The sequence below is a fragment of the Mastigoproctus giganteus genome, chromosome 8, assembly GCF_048544385.1.
Source record: "Mastigoproctus giganteus isolate SK-2022 chromosome 8, ASM4854438v1, whole genome shotgun sequence".
Taxonomy (NCBI): domain Eukaryota; kingdom Metazoa; phylum Arthropoda; class Arachnida; order Uropygi; family Thelyphonidae; genus Mastigoproctus; species Mastigoproctus giganteus.
This window is the reverse complement of record NC_143582.1, coordinates 87,614,439-87,638,341: the sequence shown is the minus strand read 5'-3', so window position 1 is coordinate 87,638,341 and position 23,903 is coordinate 87,614,439. Positions and strand designations below refer to the sequence as shown.

The 23,903-nt window shown below is 37.8% G+C and overlaps 1 protein-coding gene across 1 annotated transcript in view; it reads right to left on the bottom strand.

Annotated features, from left to right (window-relative positions):
- Herc4 (HECT and RLD domain containing E3 ubiquitin ligase 4) overlaps nucleotides 1–23,903 on the bottom strand; it is a 768,218-nt gene that overhangs the window by 89,060 nt on the left and 655,255 nt on the right. The window contains exon 25 of the mRNA XM_090378812.1: nucleotides 21,971–22,079. Within this exon, the coding sequence (XP_090234938.1) occupies nucleotides 21,971–22,079 (109 nt within the window). The remainder of the gene's footprint in view (nucleotides 1–21,970; nucleotides 22,080–23,903) is intronic.

Below are 23,903 nucleotides of genomic sequence, written 5' to 3'. Positions count from 1 at the left end.
ACAAATTAATTCTCCATTTATACATAAATGATAAAAATACAATATGAAGAATAATTATTGCATGTATTTTGCAGCTTCAAAAAACATATCTAAATGAAGACTAGAACATATAAAAAGGACTTGCTAAATGTTTTTGGCTGGAACAAAGAAAGGAGTTCAGGCCATGTAGCAATATTCACATTTATGTATAAATTTTGGGTTCTAAATTGTGTTCTTCTTCAAATAAAAAAAAAAGTGAAAATCCTGGATCCTAAAAGGTCAAACAAGTTCCTCTCATCATCACCATTAGGATTTGAACCTGAATTTTATTTGGTATTTTATCTGAAGAAAACAAAAAACACAACAGTTGGTATGCACGAATAAGATGCAACCTCATGCAGCTAAATGTGTGTATACTGAAGAGCAAAATCCCATGCAACCATTGCACTGTTTTTTTCCTTCTTTCCTTCAAATAAAATTGGCTTACATTTGTTTCAGAAGTTTAGATGATGTTTTTAGACTACAATGAAGGCGTGGAACAAGTTTCCCAGCAGAAAAGAAAGAAGAAGAAGAAAAAAAAAAAACACTTCATTAAGAAAAAAATTTAAATTTATGTAGAAATCATAAAATCTAAAATTATAATATTTTGTTCAATTTTAAAAAATTTCAGCCCAAGCAGGGAAAAAATATCTAGACAACAAATCACAAAAGATTAAAAATAAGTGAGATAGCCTCTGGCCTATTTTAGCTGTTTAAAAATGATGGACTGGTAAGGTGCCTGTGGATGTTTTCATCATTTTTTTTTTAAACAACGTGATGATTTATCTGTACTAACTTGTCAGGGAAGAGTACAAGGGTGATGAATATCCTTGAACCAGTCATCACCAGCAATTTGAATAACGGTTAGCAATGAGTGCTCACAATAACCTAAAGCAGATGAATATAAATGAGATTCTAGTAGTCAATAGTAAGGAGCAAGGGTTTTAATTTCAAAGAAGACGATTACTGTGGACTAAGGACAATTTTTAGTAATAGTATTGGCAACATGATGCAAGAAAGCAAAGCTTATACAGCATGAGACAAAAAAAAAAAAACCCATTACCCCATTCCTTCTGATAATTCAATTTTGGACACTATCAACTGGGATGAAACATACAAGGGGAAAATACAGTTCTTATGAGAAGCCACAAGAAACGAATGCATAAAGAGGATGTCAAGATGGAAATAAAAAGGGATTAATGAACATTAGAACACTGGAGACATGAAATTTTTTATATACTGAGTTAAGATCAGGGCCTATGAGGGGGAGGTGCAGGAAGTACATCGTACCTGGGCCTGGGAGCCAAAGTATTAACTATAACTTATATTACAGAGCTTCTCAACTGGTGTGCCACGAAAGGTTAGGGACAGGGGCATATTCAGGGGGGGAGGCATATGAAAACCCCCTTGAGAAAATAGAGAAGAAACTAACAGCCTCTTCTCTATTTTCTCAAGGGGTTTTCAGATTCTAGAAGAGCTAACTGGAAGATTCCAGAAAAACCAATGATTTTGTTCATTGGAACTATTCCAATGTAGCTGCATTTGGGCCCGATCTTGAAAAGGAACTGTTAAATTTAGAGGACAGGTTCATTTCTAAGACAATTAACAAATTTCATTAATAAATGAGAATTTTTTTAATTAAATGTAACGCATTCTTATCAGCACAGTGACTGGCCATCCGAGTATTGTTTTGACTGTGCCACACTTATAGAAATAGTAGCAAATAAAAGATAGTTTATTTGTTATTGTGAAATATTCAGCAAAACCAGTGCCAAATATACATATACAGAGTGTGTACATCACATCTGATTTTATTCTAGCGTTGAATTAATTTTACATTTCTTGTATGTGTGAGTACACTGATTGTTGTCGTTGGGCAATATGTTTTATTTTACAATACATAAATTTGTCACATAACAGTCTGGCCATTGCCAATGTTGTCGTTTTAGTGCCTTAAATTTGTCTTTTTTCTTTCCTTTTTTTTTTGTTTATCTAAAATGAAAAACTGCAAGGACTACTACGAATGAGTTATTACTATGCTAGCTAAAGGTACATCTAAATTGCGGATGATCCTTTGATCCTTGCATATGTCAATGATGTTCTGTGTATGTAAGTGACCGATGCAGTGGGAGGAACCCTTCGCGTAATTAATGTTTATCTTGTGGTGTTCAGAGAGTGAATTAAACAATGACAAGGAAAAGTAAAACGTCTACTTCAGTCACCCCAAAATTAGCAGGTTTCGTTCACACAAGTTGTTGGTCAAACATGTCACTCCAAAGCATGCAGTTTCATTAAATTTATGGTTTTGAGGTCATTTGCTATTTTCACAACAACATTCTACCTTTGTCTATTGCTTTCTTTCTATACAGTCAACAAGACTGGACTTTGTCGCTTTCAATACATTTTATAACCATTTTATATGTATCTGTTCTGTTGTCATTGCCGTGGGAAAATTTGTTGCAAAGTTACTTTAAGGAGAAACTGGGGAAACAAGAGTGGGAAATGAAACAAAAAAATTCAGCCAACTGGATGTTTTCATTTTGCTTTATTGGCACATGGAAAGTTCTGCAGCTCTTATCATGTACTAATCTGTACTATTCTGTGGTTCGGCATTGTCAAGTGTAGCGATTTTACATTCTGAGTTTCTCAGAGCAGAGCAAGAAAAAAATTCACAAATTCAAGCATTCTTTTCTAACCTGTGAGAGAAAGGCTGAAAATGTAAGTAAATTTATTATTCCAGTTTTCATTAGTTTACACAGAATGGACCATTCACAAACAGAAGCGGAATGGCCATAAGACTTACCAGGAAAACCACAGTGGGCCAGAGGCGGGAGACCGATGTGTAATTGCATGGCCATAAACACTGTGTGAGGCCGCTAAACGTTTTCCCCCGGTAAGAATTTTTGACCCAGTCCGCCTCTGTTCACAAATGTTGAATGATCCTTAATGTCTGCTATAGTCAAAAGGCTGTCCAGTTTTGATAATAATGTTACTCATTGCTGTAACTTCACAGAACAATCTGTAATGTTGTTACTCTGCTATCAGTATTTTTTTTTTTTTTTTATTGAAAACCTGTTGCTGGATCATTTACAGATTATAGAATGATATAATATGAATTTCAAAAAGTTATTTTTTGTGATTTCAAAAATTTGAAAAGATTTTATTTTGAAGTTTTGTATGAATTAAGTATTAAATATTTAATATCTTCCATGGTATTTCTATTATACTTTTCTTATCATAATTACATATAATGTAACAAATGTAATACATTTTTTCACAAAGTCCTTATAGACACCCAAAAATATGTTCCAGTTTATCTCTGTGTGCTGTAGAAAAAGTATAAGTTAGTCTGTTTGTTTGTTATTTGGTTTTTTAGGAGCACTAGCAACTAAAGCCATATTGCTCCAGGGATATGCGGTGGTCATTCCCTGACCTTTCCGCATCCTCCGTATTTGGTGGGCACGGGCTAGAACCCCGGCCTAATCAAGAAGCATGTGTTATGCACTGCTGCTCCTGCCCACTTGGCTACGGAGGAACCAAGTTAGCCTGAAATTCTGCCAAGACACGATAGGAGGGAGTATATGATGAGAGTCTTGTCGATCAATTCGGCCCTGGAAAGATTGTGCAAGGCTCAAGGGGTAGAATTTTTTTCAGTATGATCTGTACTTGTTAACAGAGAGACTGCTTCTAGAGGGATGGGATACACTTAAATAGAAAGGGTGCAAGAATATTTGCTGATGCTATCGAGGCAGTGTTAGGTGGGTCGGAAAACTGCTAGATTGGGGAGATACAAGGACTAATAGATTAACAGTAGCCACTGGCAGAGGTGAAAGTGATTCTTGCACTGCTTCTATTGGAATGAGCAGAAGCCTGGAAAACAAGGTGCAGGATATTTCAGAGATTGCTGGGAGTCACTGCGGTAAACACATGGGTTGTGTTAGGGCACCTAAGAATAGGAACAGGTGCATATATACTTGCTTGTACACCAATGCTAGGAGTTTAGTAAATAAATTTGATGAATTTGATTGTTTTTTTTTTTTTTTTGGAGCATTAGCAACTAAGGCCATATTGCTCTGGGATATGCTGTGGTCATTCCATGACCTTTCCGCATCCTCCGTATTTGGTGGTGACGGGCTCGAACCCTGGTCTAATCAAGAAGTGCACTGCTGCTCCTTCCCACCTGGCTACGGAGGTGTCAATGAATTTGAGGTATTGCTCAAAGCATCAAAGGCGGATATTGTTGGGATATCAGAGATGTGGTGTTTGGTTTGATTTGATTTGGTAGTTGTTGGCACATCGGCTTCTGTGGCCATATTGCACCTACCAAGGTGTTTTTTTTGCAGTACTTTGATCCAAGCCCGAGGCGGGAATCGAACCCGTGACCTTTGGGTTGCCGGGCAGGTACTTTACCCACTCGGCTAGCCCGGTCGGCGAGATGTGGTGTCAAACAGATATAAGGAATGCAGAACTGGAATTTGAGGAGTACAATGTGTACAGAAAGGATAGACAGCGTAGGAAGGGAGAACGAGTTATGCTATTAATTAAGAAACACATAAAATCCAAGGAAGTGAAGCCAGTCGACATTGCTGGACAGTGCAGTGTCCAGTCAGTTTGGTGTGACATAAGCATTGGAAGATCAAAATTGAGAGTAGGAGTGTGCTATAGACCTAATGACTTTGATAAGTATAATAAGAAACTGTACAGGGAAATACAGTGACCCAGTAAATCAGAGAGTATTATAATGGGGGATTTTAAATTCCCAGATATTGACTGGAATTTGTGGGTTGGTCACTCAATAAATCCACTAGCAAGGCTTTAGTGGATTTATTGGATGATTGTTTTCTACATCAGCATGTTCGGGAGGCAACTAGAGGGGGTAATACTCTTGATTTGATTATCAGTAGTGATTCTTCATGCATTAAGAATCTGCAGATAAAGGAACCACGAGGTGGCAGTGATCACAGTGTGCTGAAGTGGGATTTACACAAAGAGGTAACCACCATCAGGAGTAAAGGGAAGGTTTTTTGCTTTCGTAAAGGCGACTACGATGGTCTGAGACAGTATTTAAATTTTATACAGTAGGACCAACTGCTGATGTTACCAAAAGCAAATTCAAAATGGGAAGCATTTTGAATTTGCTTTTGCATTTTGACTAGGCTTTACATACCAACTAAGAAATATTGTTCAAGATTTAGGCCTAAATGGATGTCAGATGAACTAATGAGACATATGGCACAGAAGAAAAATGCATGGGGTACATATAAATTAACATGTTACACAGAAGCCTATGATAGATATAAGTTGATCTGTAACCAAGTTACAAAGGAGGTTAGGCAGGCAAAGGCAGATTACGAGAAATCTTTGGCAAAGGATGCAAAGAAAAACAGTAAAGAGTTCTTTACTTATTCAAACTCTAGAAGGAAGGGGATGAATCAGATTGGTCCATGATATCGATGGTTCAACTGTTGATGATCCTGCTCAGTTAGCTAACAAACTAAATGAATATTTTGCATCAACATTCACATATGAGGAGTTATTCAACGAGGGGAATGCCTCTGGCATTCCCCTCGTTGCTGCCAAAGTTGTATACAACTTTGGCAGTAAGATAGATAATCTTGTAATAACTGAGAGAAAAGTGGAGGAGAAATTGTTGAAGATAAACACAAGAAAGGCACTTGTGGTGGATGGAATCTATCTAGTTATATTAAAGGATGCAGCAAGGGAAGTAAGCAAACCCTTAGCCATAATTATGATAGCTTCCTTGGACTCAGGGGAGGTACCCATAGACTGGAGATGTGCAAATGTGACCCCAATTCACAAAGGAGGATCAAAGGCTGACACAAGTAATTATAAACCTGTGAGTTTAACTTCTGTTCCAGGAAAATTAATGGAGGCACTGGTTAAAGAAGCAATGGAGGATCATCTAGACAAGTCTTCGGCTATAGCTTGGACACAGCATGGTTTTGTTAAGGGAAAGTCTTGCCTGACCAATTTGACTGGATACTATGATGATGTCGCAAAAGAACTGGATGCAGGGAATAAATTTGATATTATATACTTGGACCTTAGAAAGGATTTTGATACTGTTGCACACGGAAGACTGCTGCACAAATTGGAGCAGTGTGGCATTGGAGGCAATTGCTGCTATGGATAAAGGGGTGGTTGAGGGGGAGAAGACAGAGAGTGGGAATCAATGGACACTGGTCATCGTGGACTAATGTTATTAGTAAAGTCCCTCAGAGTTCAGTGTTGGGTCCATTATTGTTTTCTGTATTCATAAATGATATTGAGATGGTATATCAAGCTTAATGTCCAAGTTTGCAGACGTTACAAAGGTTGGCAGGGTTGTTAAGGACACTACTGACGCTATGCTGCTGCTGCAACAGGATCTGGAAAGGTTGAGCAGATGGGCTGAGAGGTGGCAAATGAAGTTTAACATTGACAAATGTAAAGTACTACATATGGGAAACAGTAACCCCAGAGCAACGTATCAACTATGTGGTACTACACTGACAGTGGTAGAGAATGAAAAGGACCTGGGGGTAATTGTGCAGGCAGATATGAAGTTTTCTGAGCAGTGCAGATGGGCGGCAAGAGTAGCTCATGGTGTCTTGTCAATGATATACAGGAATTTTTCTAGCAGGGATAAGGAGGTGATTATTCCCTTGTATAAGGCAATGGTCAGGCCACACCTTGAGTACTGTATGCAAGTCTGAAGGCCTCATTTCAAGAAGGATGTAGAGCTGCTGGAACGAGTACAGAGAAGGGCAACAAGATTAGAAATGGAACAAAGGGTTGCTCTTACGAAGAAAGGCTTAAGTTTTTCAAATTACAGTGTCTGGAGTCTAGGGACCGGCAAGGTGATCTGATAGAGGTGTATAAAGCCTTGAATGGTTTGAGCATGCTCAATGCTAATGGGTTCTTACTCTTGCTCAGAATAATCACCTGAGAGGGCATAAATTCAAATTGAGGAAAGACAGATGTAGGATAGATGTGAGGAAATTTGCCTTTAGCCAGCGGATAGTTGGTTGGTGGAACAGACTTCCATCCCTTGTTGTGGAAGTTGATAGCCTAAATAAAATTAAGGCTCAGCTGGAGAGGTATTTCGAATGAAAAGAGGGGTGAAGTGGAAGTGTTTTTTTTTTTTTTTTGGCTGATGCTGCATAAGCTTGCTTTCTTGCATCATATGCTAATGCTAAAAAGTTCTTAAGTGTGCCGTGGCATGAAAGGGTTTGGGAAGCACTGCTATATTACACGTTATTACAGTAATTCATAGCTTATCTATAGAACTTTTGTGGGGTTTTTTTTCCAAATGATGATAACTATGATTGCTAGCTTAGCTAAGCCTATTCAAAAGATCAGACATCACATATTGTAAGTCCTGATAAGCCAATGATTTTATGCTACAAAGAAACTTAAGTAGGTATGCAATTTGTACTTGAATCAATGAAAGGTAAAATATACAATATTAAAAATCGGAATGGCTAAATATACAATATTAAAAATCGGAATGGCTAAATATACAAATACATTTGTATCTTTATATTATGCTTACTTTGCAACCTTTTACATTCTACTTGACTTCTTTTTTTATTGCATTGTAATGTCTTAAGGCTCAGGCAACAATTTTTTTTTTTTTTTTTTTTAAATTCCAAATATCAATTGCTTTCCATGTCAATTATTTTGGCACAAGACAGTCAATAGTCTCAAGACTAGCACTTCTGTGTCTAAATCTGCACTGGTATCTGCTGAAGGCTGGGATTCTAATGGGAAGTGGCAGAAACTTTCCTACAGGATCCCAAAACATGATAAAGGCAATAGTCACAGAGAATGTTACCTATCACAGAGAATGTTACCTATCACAGAGAATGTTACGTCAATCAAAACTAAAGCTGTGAAATGGTACAATCTTTTAAAGCGCATCATCGATGTTGTACTTTTCTTGGGAGAACGTGATCTGGCATTTACTGGTTCATGCCATTGAATTGGTGATTCAAACAACAGACACTTTTTAGGACTCATTGAACTGCTCTCCAGGTGGGACCCCACCCTTCAGGAACACATGCTAAGTGTAGAGAAGTCACAGAAAAGGAGTGAGCAGCTTCAAGTTCATTATGACTCACAAAATGAATTTATTGCAGAATGCTCGAATCTTGTGAAACAACACATTTTGCTGGAGAGGCAATCTGCAAAGTACTTTGCAGTAATAGTCGCTGCCACACCAGATTCCTCCCATATTGAAAAAAAAAAAAGAAATGCAGTATGAGATTCAAGAAAGATTTCTCAAGTTTTCAGATTGTAGCAACAAACGAGGGGGCGAAATTGCTCAGTTGATAACTGATACATTGAATACGCTATTCCTCTCAGTGACTGTAGAACTCAAGCCTATGATAATGGGGCAAATATGGCTGGAAAATACAACAGCACACAAGCAAACAAGAACAATGCTGAACAGCAATTTTTTCACCTTGCGGTTGTCACACACTCAACTTATGTGGAAATGATGCTGCTGAATGCATACCTGAAGCAATAACCTTTTTCGGAACAATTCAAACTGTGTATCACCTGTTCAGTTCCAGTCCTAAGTGATGGGAATTACTACAAAATCGTATTGGTTGTTCTCTTCATGGTATGTCTAAAACAAGATGGTCAGATCGTGTTGAAAGTGCCTTTCGCAGCTCACTTGCCTGGCATTAAATTAGCACTGGAAGACCTCCTAGAACTAAATTTGATGGCCAAAACAAGAAATGAAATCCACAGAGTTTTATTATATGTGACACCTTTTGCCTGTGTGTTAATGTCAGCTGTATGGTACAAAATATTAGCTGGCATAGATATTTGCAACAAGGTCATCCAAGCTAGTGCCACACTGGATGTTGAAGTAGCAAACATAGAAATTCTCCTCAGATCTGACTAAACTTCGAAATAACTGGAAATGCAAGTGGAATGAAGCCAAATTGGTTGTGGCAAACTTAAAGATAGAAATAAAACTCTCCCGTAGATGTGGTGGAGTTAGGTGCAAGAGGGCAAGGCCGCATGATGACAGCACACCTGATGCTAACTTGGAGGAAATGAATGACAGATGATATGCCAGATACGTTTTGGTAGACAATGTTATAGCAGGATTAACTGTCTGCTTCAATGCTGTTAAGCAGCTGGCAGAAAAATTTGCTTTCTTGTGGAAAAATCTCACCATGTATGAAAGTGATGTGGAGAGAAAAGCTGACCTTAATGGTGATGATTTTGGAAAAGAAATGCAACATTTACATAAAGTACATAAATCAAATTTTGCAATGCACAGTTAAAACCATTCGATCTGTAGAACTTGTTAGTACAGGCTTGGTGATCTGTTTCCAAATGTTTGTGTTAGCTTAAGAATACTATTAACAATTCCAGCAACAGAAGCTTCTGCAGAGAGCTCATTTGGCAAACTAAAGCTAATTAAGAATTATTTAAGGTCTACAATGTCTCTGGAAGGTCTATAATGTCTCAGGAACATCTTGTGGATTTGGCCACGCTAAGTATTGAATCAAACATTGCCAGGATGAGTTATGATGAAAGAATTCCCCTTGCTCATCTTTTACGTCTTCCAAATTTTGAGAGAAAAAACTGAGATTCATTTTGTTTGAAACAAACAAAATGAATTTTTAAAGACATTCTTTAACAATGCAATAAAGTTGACACCAGAGATTCATAATTGTCTTCCTTCTTTTTTCCAAGAAATCCATTAAGAACTATTTAAAATAATTGCCAAGCTGATAGTTCAGTATTGTATAGCTTTGTTCCAAATACATCATCTTTGAGAAATTTCTCTATTTGAAGACCATTTATTATTTTTCTTTGTTTATTTTATATATATTTAAAATATAAATAAAAATAATTATTTTTTATTTAATTTTTATTAATCCTAAAACTCAGTCCAGTTTATATCTTGCAAAAAGGATTCTTCTGCTCCTATGCTTATCTTCGATGACACTGATTTTTAGGCAAGATCATATATCTCTATTAGAGATAACTCTTACTTCTAATCTCTCTTGGCATAAACACGATACAAATTACAAATACTGCTTCCTCTGAATCTAAAAAATTGGGTTTTCTCTTTTGTTCTTGGTGTTACTTTTCTTCCAAATAGCTGTTCGCTCTGTATAAATCTCAAATCTGATCTACCATGGAATATTGTTCTTGCATTTGGGGCAGAGCACCCAAAACTTCTCTCAGGTTTCAAGATTCCATTCAAAAGAGGGCAGTTAGGCTAATTAAAGACTCATATTTAACAGAGTCTCTCCACTCTCTATCTCATAGATGTTCTGTTTCTGCTGCATGCCTTTACTATAGATACTTTCATTGGCACTGTTATTCTGAGTTGGTTTCTGTAATTATCACTCTCTCTCTTCCAAAGCAGTCTGAACACATGCTACAACTAGTCAACACCCTTTTATTATCCAATGCCAAACTCATATAACCAACTTTTCTTCTTCCTCATTTATTCACTAAACTTTCCATTTTCTGGAACAACCTTCCTTCACATGTATTTCCTGAAAATTACAATCTACAGAAATTCAAGTCTAATGTCAACAAGTATTTTCTTTCATCTTCTAAACCTACAGCCGATGCACAGTACTAAATACGATAGGTTCCAATACCGCTCATGTTTGGGATTTCCATAATAATAATAATAATAATAATAATTAAAAACAAAAGGCTACTTCAATTGATAAGACATGGATAAATTTAGCAGATGGACTGAAAAATAGTGATTGAGGTTTAACATTGATAAGTGCAAAGTACTTAACTTGTGTAGCAATAATCCTGGAATACAATGATATTTGGATAGTAACAAATTCAAGACAGTGAACCAATTATGGTCCTTGAGGTTGTCACAGACATTCTCTCAGATATGCCAGACAAACTGCACTTGCTACCTGGGAGTCTAAAACACTGATGGAACTGATATTCGGGCGACATTCAAGTCAAGTGGACCCAATTTTGGCACAGTCTGGACAGTCTGTGACAGCCAAATTCTCTGCTTGCACCTTCATGATGGTGAGACTGTTAGTAATCCTGGGTATAACCTCCATGCACAAAAACATGGTGGGTGACCACCCAGGTGTGAACCAAAGTAAGAAGGAGTCGAGGTGTGGCACCCACACCACATGGAGGAATGCCGCCCCTCTATGTTACCAGGCAGTACTAGGTGGTACATGACTCTGATCAACCGGTGCAATACCACCACTTTGCTTATTGGAGGCTTTAAGTGGTGGAACCCATGTTTAGTCTCTAGAGCTAAGTTCTGGTCAACCTCTCCCTATCTCTTCCATCACGCAGTATGATTGATGACTTTTGAGGTTATGATGAACATCGTGGCAAGATCCAATATTCCTTACATTTCAAGGGTACAGCTCTAAAATGGTGTTCGCAGGCCGGCCGTTAGTTAGTAAACCGAACCGAACCTATTGGTAACTGTCTAGGAGGCTTCCGGATCAGTTAGTGTCAACATCATCAGCCATTTTCAATCCACTGCAGGATGAAGGCCTCTCCAGCAACTTTCCAGTTCCTTCTGTTTTGAGCACTGGCCATCCATTTACTACCCAAAAACTCATGAATTTCATCTATCCATCTCCGCCTTTGACTTCCAGGTTTTGTTCTAGCTCCTCTTGGGTCATTTTGTTATTTTCTTAGTCCATCTGTCATCATGTCTTCGAGCTATGTGTCCTGCCCAAGACCATTTTAGTTCTTTAGTTTTGATAAGAATGTCCTTTACTTGAGTTTGCTGCCTAATCCATGTGTTTCTCTTCTTATCTAACAGTCTGATTCCCAATATAATTCATTCCATTCTTCGCTGTGTAGTTCTCAGCTTCTCTTCCATTCTTTTGGTGAGTGCCCAAGTTTCACTTCCATAAGTTATTTTTTTTATTATTTTTTTTTGATTTGGTAGTTGTTGGCGCATCGGCTTCTGTGGCCATATTGCACCTCCCAAGGTTTTTGCAGTACTTTGATCCAAGCCCGAGGCGGGAATCGAACCCGCGACCTTTGGGTTGCCGGGCAGGTACTTTACCCACTCGGCTAGCCCGGTCGGCTCCATAAGTTATGGTGGGGAGTATACACTGGTTCATTATTTTACGTTTCAGACAAACTGGGATATTGCTCTTCAGTATGTGACTATATTTCCTGAATGCAATCCATCCAAAATTTATTCTTCTCTTGACTTCCAGGCATTTATCATTATTACAGCTAATAACTTGTCCCAGATAAGTATGACTCCACCTTTTCAATTACTGCTCCTTCAATCATTATTTCCCTTTCTATGGCATACTTGTTCATCATTACTTTTGTTTCAGCCATATTCATCTTTAGTCCAAAATCCTTTCTAACTGTGCATAACTGATTAAGATTTTCCTCTAATTCTTTGGGATCGTGGCTTATGACCACAATGTCATCTGCAAATCGTAAATGGTTTAGGTACTCTCCATTCACATTGACTCCTTTCTGCAACCAGTCTAATCTTCTGAAAGCTTCCTCAAGGGTAGCAGTAAACAGCTTCGGAGTATTTGTGTCTCCTTGTCGAACTCCTTTCTCGATTTTAAATTTCCTACTGTCTTTGTCTAGCCTAATAAAGGAGGTAGCACTCTCATATATTTTCTTCAAAATCATAATATATGGGGTATCTATGCCTTGTCTTTCCAGTGCCCGAAACATTGCCTTATGCTGTATGGAGTCAAATGCCTTTTCATAATCCACAAATGCCAGGCATAATGATGTTTTATATTCATTTGCTTTCTCCATTAGCTGTGATATTACGTGAAGGTGATCCATAGTTGAGAATCCTGTCCTAAAGCCAGCTTGCTCTTTCGGTTGATTCTCATCAAGTATTCTTTCTAATCTGTTTGTAATGACCCTTGTGAACAACTTGTAGATGTGGGATAACAAGCTAATTGATCTTTAATTTCCAATTTCTGAATTATCTCCTTTCTTATGCAGCAAAACTATGATTGCATTATTCCACTGCTTAGGCGTCACACCTTTTCTAATGCACTTTGTGAAGAGCCTTGCCAGTTTTTGTGTTATGTCTCTTCCTCCCAATTTTAACAACTCTACAGTAACTTCATCTTCCCCAGGGGCTTTCTGATTCTTCATTTTCTTCAATGCATGTTCTACCTCATCAGGAAGAATATCAGGTATGTCGTATGTGTTGCTACTTTGCAATCCATCTTCCCCACTGCTGGCATCATTCTCTTGCTCCTTGTATAATTCTCTACAATAGCCTTCTGCTATTTGAATGTTACTTGTTCTTAAGTTCCAGTATATACTGCTTTTCTCCTCCTCCTCTGTTATCTCAAAGACCTTTGTATTATTTACTCGAGTCAGTTTTTTCCTTTCCTTTCCTACATCTATATCAAGTGTACATCTTACCATTCTGTGATCACTTCAAACATTTACCTTATTCAGGACAGTAACATTATTCACAATATATCATCTGTTAGTGAGGATGAAGTTGATTTCATTAGTTTTTAATCCATTTGGACTCTTCCATGTCCACTTTCTGTTCACCCTTTTCTTGAAAAAAGTGTTCATTACTGACAGTCCTTGAGAGTCTGCAAATTCCACAAGTCTTTCACCTCTTATTTCTTTCACCAATTCCAAAATTTCCTATAGTTCCTCTTTCTGCACTGTTTTGCCTTTTTCCAACCTTAGCATTGAAGTCCCCCATAATAATAGTGTAGTGAGTTTTCTGCTGATCCAGACGACTCTCAATTTCGGTGTACATTTCTTCAACCTCTTCATCATCATGGCTCGAGGTTGGTGCATAAATCATTATAATCTTTAGCTTGTACCTCTTAGAAACCTTGAGTATGTCTTGATACCCTTGGTGATGTATTTTGAATTTCAAAATGTTGTTTTTAAAATCTTTATGGACCAGAAACCCAACTCCACCTTCACACCTTTCACTGTTTCCATTCGTGTACAGCAGATTTCCACTTGCTAAACTTATAAGTGATTCAATTCTTCTTCTTGTTTCAGCCAAACCGATGATATTCCAATTTACATTTTCTAATTCCTTTTCCAGCTCTAATATCCTGTCTTCACCGACGAGTGTTCTTACGTTATAACAGGCCAAGTTCAGTTTCCGTGCATGGCAGCCTGGTCGTACCCAGAGATTCTTAGCACCCTCTGCTTCCACTCTGATCCCCTTGCTGCCGTAAGAGGGAGAGTGAAAGCCGCTGGGGACTGAGGGCCATTTGCTTTTTCGTGCTGTCATATGCTGGAGAGTTTAGTATTTTCCTCTTCACGCTGACCAGGCGTCTTGAAGAGAACTACTCTACACGTTTGTTGCCACCTAAGTGACGTAACAGGGCTTACCATCGAGAAGGTGTGCATGAGTGGATTTTAGGGAGGCAGACCAACTGGACTTCTCCTAAATCTTCTGTAATAAGGAGATATTGGATCCAACAGTGTTTTAGGCTGAGTGTCTAATAACACACAAGATACCTGTTCCCCTTTAAGTGTATAATCTTGCTACCTCTACTCTGCCAGATAGTGACTGGAGGGAGTCTGAGTAGTGTGTATGCGGGGAGCATTGTTGAGGCCACATTATGTCAAGGATCTGGGTATTTTCTTACCATGTGTACGCCCTATCCAAAAATTTCATTACTTCATACAGATGTCCCACTCACTTTTTCTTACTATTGAATACACCATGAATTGACAAACTAATAGAGCAAGCTTATCTGCGAAAAGATCTAAACCTCCCAAGCACTTCCTAATTCATTTCACAAATACACGTGGTGTCAATTCTAATCTTAACGATGTCCATTTCCACTTGGAGTTTGCCAAACCCCATGTACTTTTTCTGACAGAATCTCAGTTATCGGTTGATTCAGCTACTGCTCATCTCAGATGCCCAAATTATTCCCTGTATGATCCCTTTCTCCTCAAAGGTGGTGCATGTGCATATGTTCGTTCGGATATTCCATGTCAGAGACTTGGCAATTTGGAATCTACGCTCTTTGATCTTCTCTGGCTTAAAATCAATCTACCTCATTGTGTCAAATTCATCTGTTGTCTATACCATTCTCCCAACTCCACTAATAACACGGAGCTTTTTGACTTCCTCTCTTTGCAACTTGACTTTCTCCAGTCCAACTTTCCTAACAATAAGGTAATTTTCCTTGGTGATTTTAATGTTCATAACTCCAGCTGGTTTCCGTTTTCTAGTTACACCGACCCAGCTGGTCGAGATGCTGAGGCTTTTGCAATTACTAATGACCTTGCACAGATTGTTCATTTACCTACAAGAATACCCGACAATCCTAATCATAGCCAACACGCTTGATCTTTTTCTCACAAACAACCCTTCTAAGTACACGGTCGAAGTGAGAGGTCCTTTAGGCACTTCAGATCACAACTTGGTGATTGTCTCTTCTCCAATGGAGCCTTTATCTTATGGCTATTCTCAACCTCGTGTTGTTTTGCATTACAAGAATGCAAAATGGGATGACCTGTGAAATTTCTTTTCCTTGGTCGGATTACTGTTTCAAAACTTCTGATGTCAATGTTTGCCAGTAAAATTATTCTAGCAGGAATGGAATCCTTTATCCCACACTCCACTTTAAAATCTCGTCCTTTATTTAAACCTTGGTTTTCCAATAAATGTGCTAAGGCTGTTCAAGAGAAGAATGTTGCATATCGTAAGTGTCTTGTTTCTAATTCTTCAGTTTCATTTTCTGCCTACACGAAAGCTCGCAACAATTGTAAAGCAGTTATTAATCAATCCAAACTAGAGTTTGAACAGGCTAAGAGCAGAAAACTTGCTTCTTGCCCTAATGGTAGCCGAGCATTCTGGTCCCTTGCCAACGCTATTGGCCGCAACTTTTGCCCATCTCTGCTCCCACCTCTGTCCAAACCAGATGGTTCTGTTGTCACTTCAGCCAAGGATAACGCTGACCTGCTGGCATCTAATTTTTTTTACAACTCATATATTAATGATCTTGGTAAAACACCTCCCACCATTCCCAACACGCTCCATTCAATGGAGCGTGTTGGGAATGGTTGGAAATTTGACAGAAGACCACACTCCTGTGGTCTTCCGTCAAAAGGATGTCAGAAGGATTTTGACAAATCTTGATCCTAAGAAAGCTCCAGGTCCCGATGGTATTTCTCCACTTGTTCTCAAAACCCTAGCTCCTGAACTTGCTCCTATTCTTTGCCGCCTTTTTTCACTTTCTTATTCCAGAGGCATTTTTCCTTCTGCTTGGAAATTTGCTCATATCCAGCCAGTTCCTAAAAAGGGTGACAAATCCCTCCCATCCAATTATCGTCCCATTGCAATTACTTCTCCTCTTTCTAAAGTAATGGAGAAATCAATTAACCGCCAACACTTAAACTACCTAGAAACCTTCCGTCTGATCAACGATCGCCAGTATGGATTCCGCCAGTGTCGATCCAATGGTGATGTTCCGGCTTATGTTACCCATTTATAGACAAATTCAATGGAAAGGTTCGGTGAAACACAAGTAGCTGTTCTTGATATATCAAAGGCTTTCGATTGTGTTTGGCATAAAGGTCTTCTAAACAAGCTTCCATCTTATGGTTTGCCAACTGTTTTTAGTAATTGGTTATCCAGTTTTCTCTCTGATTGCTCACTGAGGATGATGGTAGATGGCTCTCTGTCTTCTAATTTCTCCACTAATGCCGGTGTCCCCCAAGGTTGAGTTCTTTCCCCCACTCTTTTCTTCTTGTATATTAATGACCTTCTTCCATTGACTGGAAATCCTATCCATAGTTTTGCTGATGACAGCACATTGCATTCCACTTTCCATTTTGAGAAATCTTGCGCTGTTCAATCAGCTTCAACTTCTCGAAAACCTGCTACCAATTCATTAAATGCCGATCTTCAGGTAATTCTCCAGTGGGGCAAAGGCAACTTAGTTGATTTCAATCCTTCTAAAACTCAGTCTTGTCTTATATCTTGCAAAAAGGATTCTTCTGCTCCTATGCTTAAATTTAGTGACACTCCGATTTCTAGGCAAAATGATATATCTCTTTTGGTGATTACCCTGACTTCTAATCTCTCTTGACACAAGCATATATGACAAATATTGCTTCCTCTGCATCTAAAAAACTTGGTTTTCTCTTTCGCTCTTGGTGTTACTTTTCTTCCAAACAGCTGCTCACTCTGTATAAATCGCAAATCCACCCTGGCATGGAATATTGTTCCCACATCTGGGGTGGTGCCCCCAAAACCTCTCTCAGGATTCTTGATTCCATTCAGAAGAGGGCAGTTAGGATAATTAATGATTCATCTCTAACAGTCTCTCCACTCGCTGTCTCATAGACATACTGTTTCTGCTGCATGCCTCTTCTACAGATACTTCCATGGGCACTGTTCTTCTGAATTGGCTTCTATAATTCCCACTCTCTCTTTCAAAACAGTCCAAACACGTGCCGCCACCAGCCAACATCCATTTACTGTCCAACTTCAAACTCACAGAACCAACTTTTCATCTTCCTTGTTTATTCATTCAACTGCCGTTTTCTGGAACAACCTTCCTCCATACGTATTTCCTGAAAATTACAGTCTACAGAAGTTCAAGTCCAATGTCAACAAATATCTTTTTTCGCCTTCTCAACCTCCAACCCAAGCATGGTACTAAGTACTATAGGTTCTAGTACCTCTCGTGTTTGAGGTTTACATAAAAAAAAAAAAAATAAATAAATAAATAGATTGAATTTAATATAATTCAACATAAAGTTTACTGAGCAGTGCAGACAGGTTTCTAGGACAACTCATGGAATTCTGTCAGTTATATATATTCAGGAATTTTGCCAGAAGATACAAAGAGGTTTCTATTCCATTTTATAAGGCAATTATTGAATTGTATCTTGAATGCTGCAATACAGGTTCACACGCTTCATTTTAGATGCTTCATATTGACCTGTTGCAATGCAGGTAGAAAAGAGCAGCACGATTAGTCAAGGAGCAGCAAAAAAGGTGCTCTTACCAAGAAAGACTACAGTTCCGGAAACTGCAGTGTCCGGAAACTAGGCATCTGAGCAGAGACCTGATTTCAGTGTTTACAACCTTGATGTGTTAAATCAATGCTTCCCAAACTTTTTCCTTCACCCAAAACTGCTTATCAGAAAGTCCTTTTTACTCAATGTAGGTAAAACTAACTGCACAGAAAACATACATGCCAAGTGAAGAGAGATCGGTAAAAAATAGGAAAGAAACAATATGTTTGATGCAACGTCCTTATTTTTAGCATCTCTAAACATTTTAGCAGCCACAAAAAATTTGGTAATTATTCACCACAAATATTTCATCACCCAGGTCCCAGCTAATGAGTATAATGCCACTGCTCCATCTTATTTACTAGTTCTGCAAAATTGGGAGCAATTGGAGACACAGCACACCTCACCGTAATCGAGGTTCAGCAAACAGTTTCGTTTTGTGCTCTTTATGAAGGCAAGAGTGTAAAATTGCAATGGCAATAATTGCATCACAGCCTCCCCAGCTACCACAGGATATTTATCGTGAATATCCAACCAGAAAGACTCCAAATGGTTTTGCATTGACTGCTTGACCTAAGCTCCATCATTTGCTCTAAAAAACCATTAACACTATCGGGGATTTCAGTCAAGTCACACAGAAATGGGTTTACAATCCACTGATACATAGAACTTTCTAGTTCAGGAAAGTATTCCTTGAAATGCAAAGATAGTTTTGTTAGTGGGTGATCACGTCATCCTTGATTTCATTGAAATTAACCCCATCAGCATCCTCCAAGAACAAAGAAAAGGTGGGGAAGGATGCAATTTTATGCCGCTCTGTCTTTTTTAGCCAAACTTGAGCTTTTCTTGAAACGCTGTTATTTTTTCACTGGCAGTTGCAGATTGAGTGCATTTGTGTTGAATATCAACATGAATATCAACTAAATAACTAAGCTGAGCTAACCACTTCATGTTGGAAATTCTTTCAACAAGAGCATGCTTCTTTTAAACCAAAAACATCTAATTTCAGTCCTCAGCTCCCAAAAGCGATTCAGAACATTCCATCTTGAGAGCCAACGGGTCTCAGGTTCTTATATAATTAATCAGTTTCAGAACACAAGGTTCTGAAGAGTCTTGTGTTTAAAGTGCCTGCCTTGATTAAGTTCACTATGGTAATGACGTTTTTCATCACTTCCTCTAGTTCAGGAACAAGACCTTTCATGGCCAGAGCTTGGTGGTAAATCATACAATGTGCTGACAGAATTTTGGAGATGTGTTGCTTTGCATGAGCTATAAAGCCTGAATGCTGACCCAACATTGAGGGAGCTATTATTGTTATTTGGTGTTTTTTAGGAGCATTAGCAACTAAGGCCATATTGCTCCGGGATATGCGGTGGTCATTCCCTGACCTTTCCGTATCTTCCGTATTTGGTGGTGATGGGCTCGAACCCCGGTCTAATCAAGAAGCGTGTGCTACGCACTGCTGCTCCTTCCCACCTGGCTACGGAGGCGCCGATTGAGGGAGCACCATCACTGTTAATCCCCACACAGGAATCCCACATTAAATCTTCTTTGTTAAAAAATGCATGCATACTATGGAATATGTCAATTCCTTTACAGGTTGCTTTCAAAAGCTTGCAGCAAAGAAGATATTGTTCAATCATGGTTTCAAACTTATAACAAACGTAGACCATCATCTGTGAGTCATTGGAGACATCCGTGGTTTCGTCCAGTTGAACAGCAAACTTACCACTCTGAATGATACGGCGAATAAGTTCTGCCTTTATATCTCCAGCAATGATTTCAATTCAGCGACTAATGGTATTATTGGACAATGGTACTGCTCCTACTTTTCTTGCTTGGTCAGACCCACACATTATTTTGTTGATGCGAATAGTAGCTGGCTGGATGAGCATTTCCCCTATTGTGTGTGGAATCTTTGATTTTGCAATCAGGTAAGCCACTTCAAAGCTTGCTTTTTGCTGCATCCTTTTGATTAATTTGGAATTCTTGTTAGTAAGTCACTGCTTCTTTATAATCCCTTCTAAACATTGAAAATATGATGGAGGCTTGGACAACAACGTTGGATGTTTCTGCTCCATATGGTCTTGGAGCTTACTCTTTTTCAATGACTTAATGCATAGAACGGCAGAGCACACAACACACTGTGGACAACTCCCTTGTCTTCAATATAGGTGAAATCTAGCTCAATGAAATCTGGCACATAAGGACGTTTAGTAGCACTCATTCTGGGTAAGAAAAAAGATGAAAATTAGGATTTGAATATTCATTATAATAATTTAAATAAACTAAAAATAATATAATGAAGATTACCTTTTCCAAATGTGTATGGTACAATTTATAAACACAGCCAGCACGATACATATCTCACACTTCCACAACTAGCAAACACTGCACTAAAATTTAGATTAGACAACTAGACTCACTCACTTTAGTTTAGGGGGAGCGATACATGAAGATGTATTTTGTCAATTCTCCACATACATGCGAGCACGGAAAAAGTGATTGAATCTAATAACAAGCATATGGCGTATTTATTAAATAGCAAATCAATACTTGTTAGGCTATTTTAGAGTATCAGTGCACACTGACTGATCACTTTCTTCAGAGTACTTCTTCTTCTACACTTTTAGGGTAAATTTTAATGTGTACTCCGAGGTGTGTCGTTACCCAAAGAAAAACCACTTTTACCCAATTTTGGGTAATTTACCCAGGTTTGGGAAGTGCTGGGTTAAGTAAACTAAATGCTAAGTGCATCTTTACTCTTTCTTGGATGACATACAAAAGGAAATAAACTGGAAAAGGATAGCTGTTCTCCCCTCTTTTAAATAAATTTTAAAAAGGAGTGAATAAATTATTAGAAAGTGATGGGCAAACCTGGTGACAACTTGACTTTTCCTTACAGAACAATGCCCAAACATTTGAAATAGACTCCACAGAAAGATAACTTGAAATTTTATGGAAAAAATTTTTGTATCATTCTAAATGGCAAAATTTTATATTTTGGAAAGATTATAATGAAAGAAAATCTTTCTTTCTAAACTTTCCAAAATATAGAAGTTCGACTCAAATTCCACTGGAAGTTCAGTTGTTACACGTAGGTGGAAAGCCGTGCAATAGTGAATAGGCACCTATATATTCTTAAAGCTGCCTAGAATTAGCCAACCTCTTTATTTACTGTCTTTGCATCTACTGGCTTGCTCAATAACCTTTTCTCACTTCCCAATCCTCAAACAATCTATTCTGCCAGAGTAGAACTCCACAAAAGAAAACAAATAAAAAAAAAAAAAGGAAGAGATATTCTTTTTTTATTATTATTTATATTTGATACCATGTTTCTTCTCATTTCCCAAACCTTTTTTCTTGATTTCTGTGTCAACATGTTTCCTCTGGCTCCTGAACTGCAAACCATCAATGATATTTGAGAAAAAAAAACCCAACACTAACCTACCTGATTTCTTTATTTACTTCCTTGTTTCCCAATTTTAACTTGCCTATGCTACTGAACTTGTACAGTTTCAAGATTGTTCCATTATGAAATACAACGTTACCTTCATATATTTTCTTTACTTCTGGTCACTATATGACACACAGAATTGTTATACAAAAATTTTTTTTACCAAACTGTTGTGATCTCCTTGGTTAAAAAGAAGTCAAGAACACTATTTTGCTATGCAGAATCTCTCGAGTGTTGATATAACATGCAATCATCTAACTGATCGAGAAATAGAATAGCAACCCAATGTCATGACACAGTCCATCTCTGGAAAATTACCTCCATGACAATACATTCATTACAGTCATGTGCTTTGTCACACACCACACTGACTCAATAACATCTCCCATCTCTTTACTGGATATAAAAGTGAAAAAACTTCTCAAAATACTATGGAGAAAGTCTTTATTATTTATAAAAAAAAATAAGTGAGTTAACTATACTTACTAATACTTTACTTCCACAAACTTTATGAAAGCCTTTGTCAAATGCATCAAAAGGTTCCGCAACGGATTGATTCAGAAGAAAATTTATATACAAATCAACATATTCATGCCTAGAACAATACAAATTTTACACCTAAAATAATACATAAAATACAGTACAAAACAATTTATTAACAGTTATATTTAGATTAAAGCAATGTCTTCAAACAAAAAGAAAAATAAAGGAGTTTACTTATTATTATTATTATTAATAGCCATATGGTGCAAGGAAGCCTGAGGCTTATGCTGCACCAGAAAAAGAAAAAAAAAAAAAAAATCCTGAGAGAGAGAGAGAGAGAGAGAGAGAGAGAGAGAGAGAGAGAATCAAAAGTAGAAGGGAATCACCAAGAAAGAGAAGAATGATGATATCCAGCAGCTCAGGACCCTGGATGTGCCAAGCCCATACTCACCAGATGTGAGCCCCCGGGGTTGATACATGGGTTAATGCACACACGCACACACACATCATTTCTACTACCAAGGTAGTTTTAATGCATCATTTTAATTATATCTCATATTGTGAATACCTTCACAATGAGTAGCCATGGTATTGCACCACCTCGAACAAGTAACACCTTATGGAGAAGACTATAGAGAAGCCTACACCTATGGAGAAGACTATTGTTACTTATTCTCGGTGGATACCACCACCCAGACGGCTTGTTTCAAGGATTTTTTGGCCCCTCTTTGGTGGATGGGTGTTGCAATAGTAAACTCCTTCATACTCTAAAGCTTTAGCCAGGAAATGTCTTTTAGATTAAACCATGAACACCACCAGGCATCTCTCATATTGTGGAGTTATTCTTTAACTGGGTTGTCATTATTGCAACACCAGGGTACCTACCAACCCACTGAAGAGGGGCCAAAGAGCCTTGAAATGGTGCTGTCTGTGTGGTGCTGGTATCCATCATTAAATAAGTAACAATAGTCTTCTCCATAGGCGAAGTGTTACTTATTCGATGTATTCCAATACCATGGCAACTCGTAGTGAAGGTATTCACAATATGAGATTAAACTGATGCATTAAAACTACTTTGGTGGTAGAAATGATGTGTATTCATTAACCATGCATAAGTAAACTCCTTCATACTCTAAGGATTTAGCCATGAAATGTCTTTCAGATTAAAAGAAAAATAATATGAACAAAAAGAGATAAGATTTAAATTATTTTAAATCTTAGAAATATTTTTTGTACAAAAATTGTATCAGAGGGGAGAGAAGACATGAGTAACTACTTATGTATTTGGAATGTTTGAATTCACACTCACAATTATTGTGAAGAATTAAGAGTGCCCAGAGGTCAATAATGCCATCTTATCATTTTATTACAAAAAAAAAAAAAAAAAAAAAAAAGGCATCATCTGATGGAGATTTTAAACATTTTGACTGTAGATCAAAATGTTTGTAAATGCCCTTGCTCTGGTTGTCATTTAAGAGTAAGTAAGGCTAATTTCAAGTGATCTTAAAAGGCAGCAAGATAATAAGCCATCAACATTCCAAGCAATGGATAGCTTGATAAGTTTAGAAATCAGTATAATTTGCATTCTATCAAAAAAAGTGGAGAAGCTGCAAGTGCTAATAAGGAAGTTGCTGAACAATTGCAGTGGAACTAAAGAAATTTATAGAAGGGAAGGTGGGGGGGGTTGCAATTATGCCAACCCAGTTGAAGTTATTAGGGTATTAGGAGAAAATTCAAGTGGTAATTTTAAGCTTAAACCCCGACTCATTAGTTGCTCTGTAAATACTATAAATAAATTATAAATGCTCAAGGCATAATGTTACGAGTTTAAAATACAGTATAAAATATTGGTGTAAATACACCATTGAACTCAATGAAAAACTACATAAGTAGTGTAAAGGCATCGATTTGATTGTATCTCATATTGTGACTACCT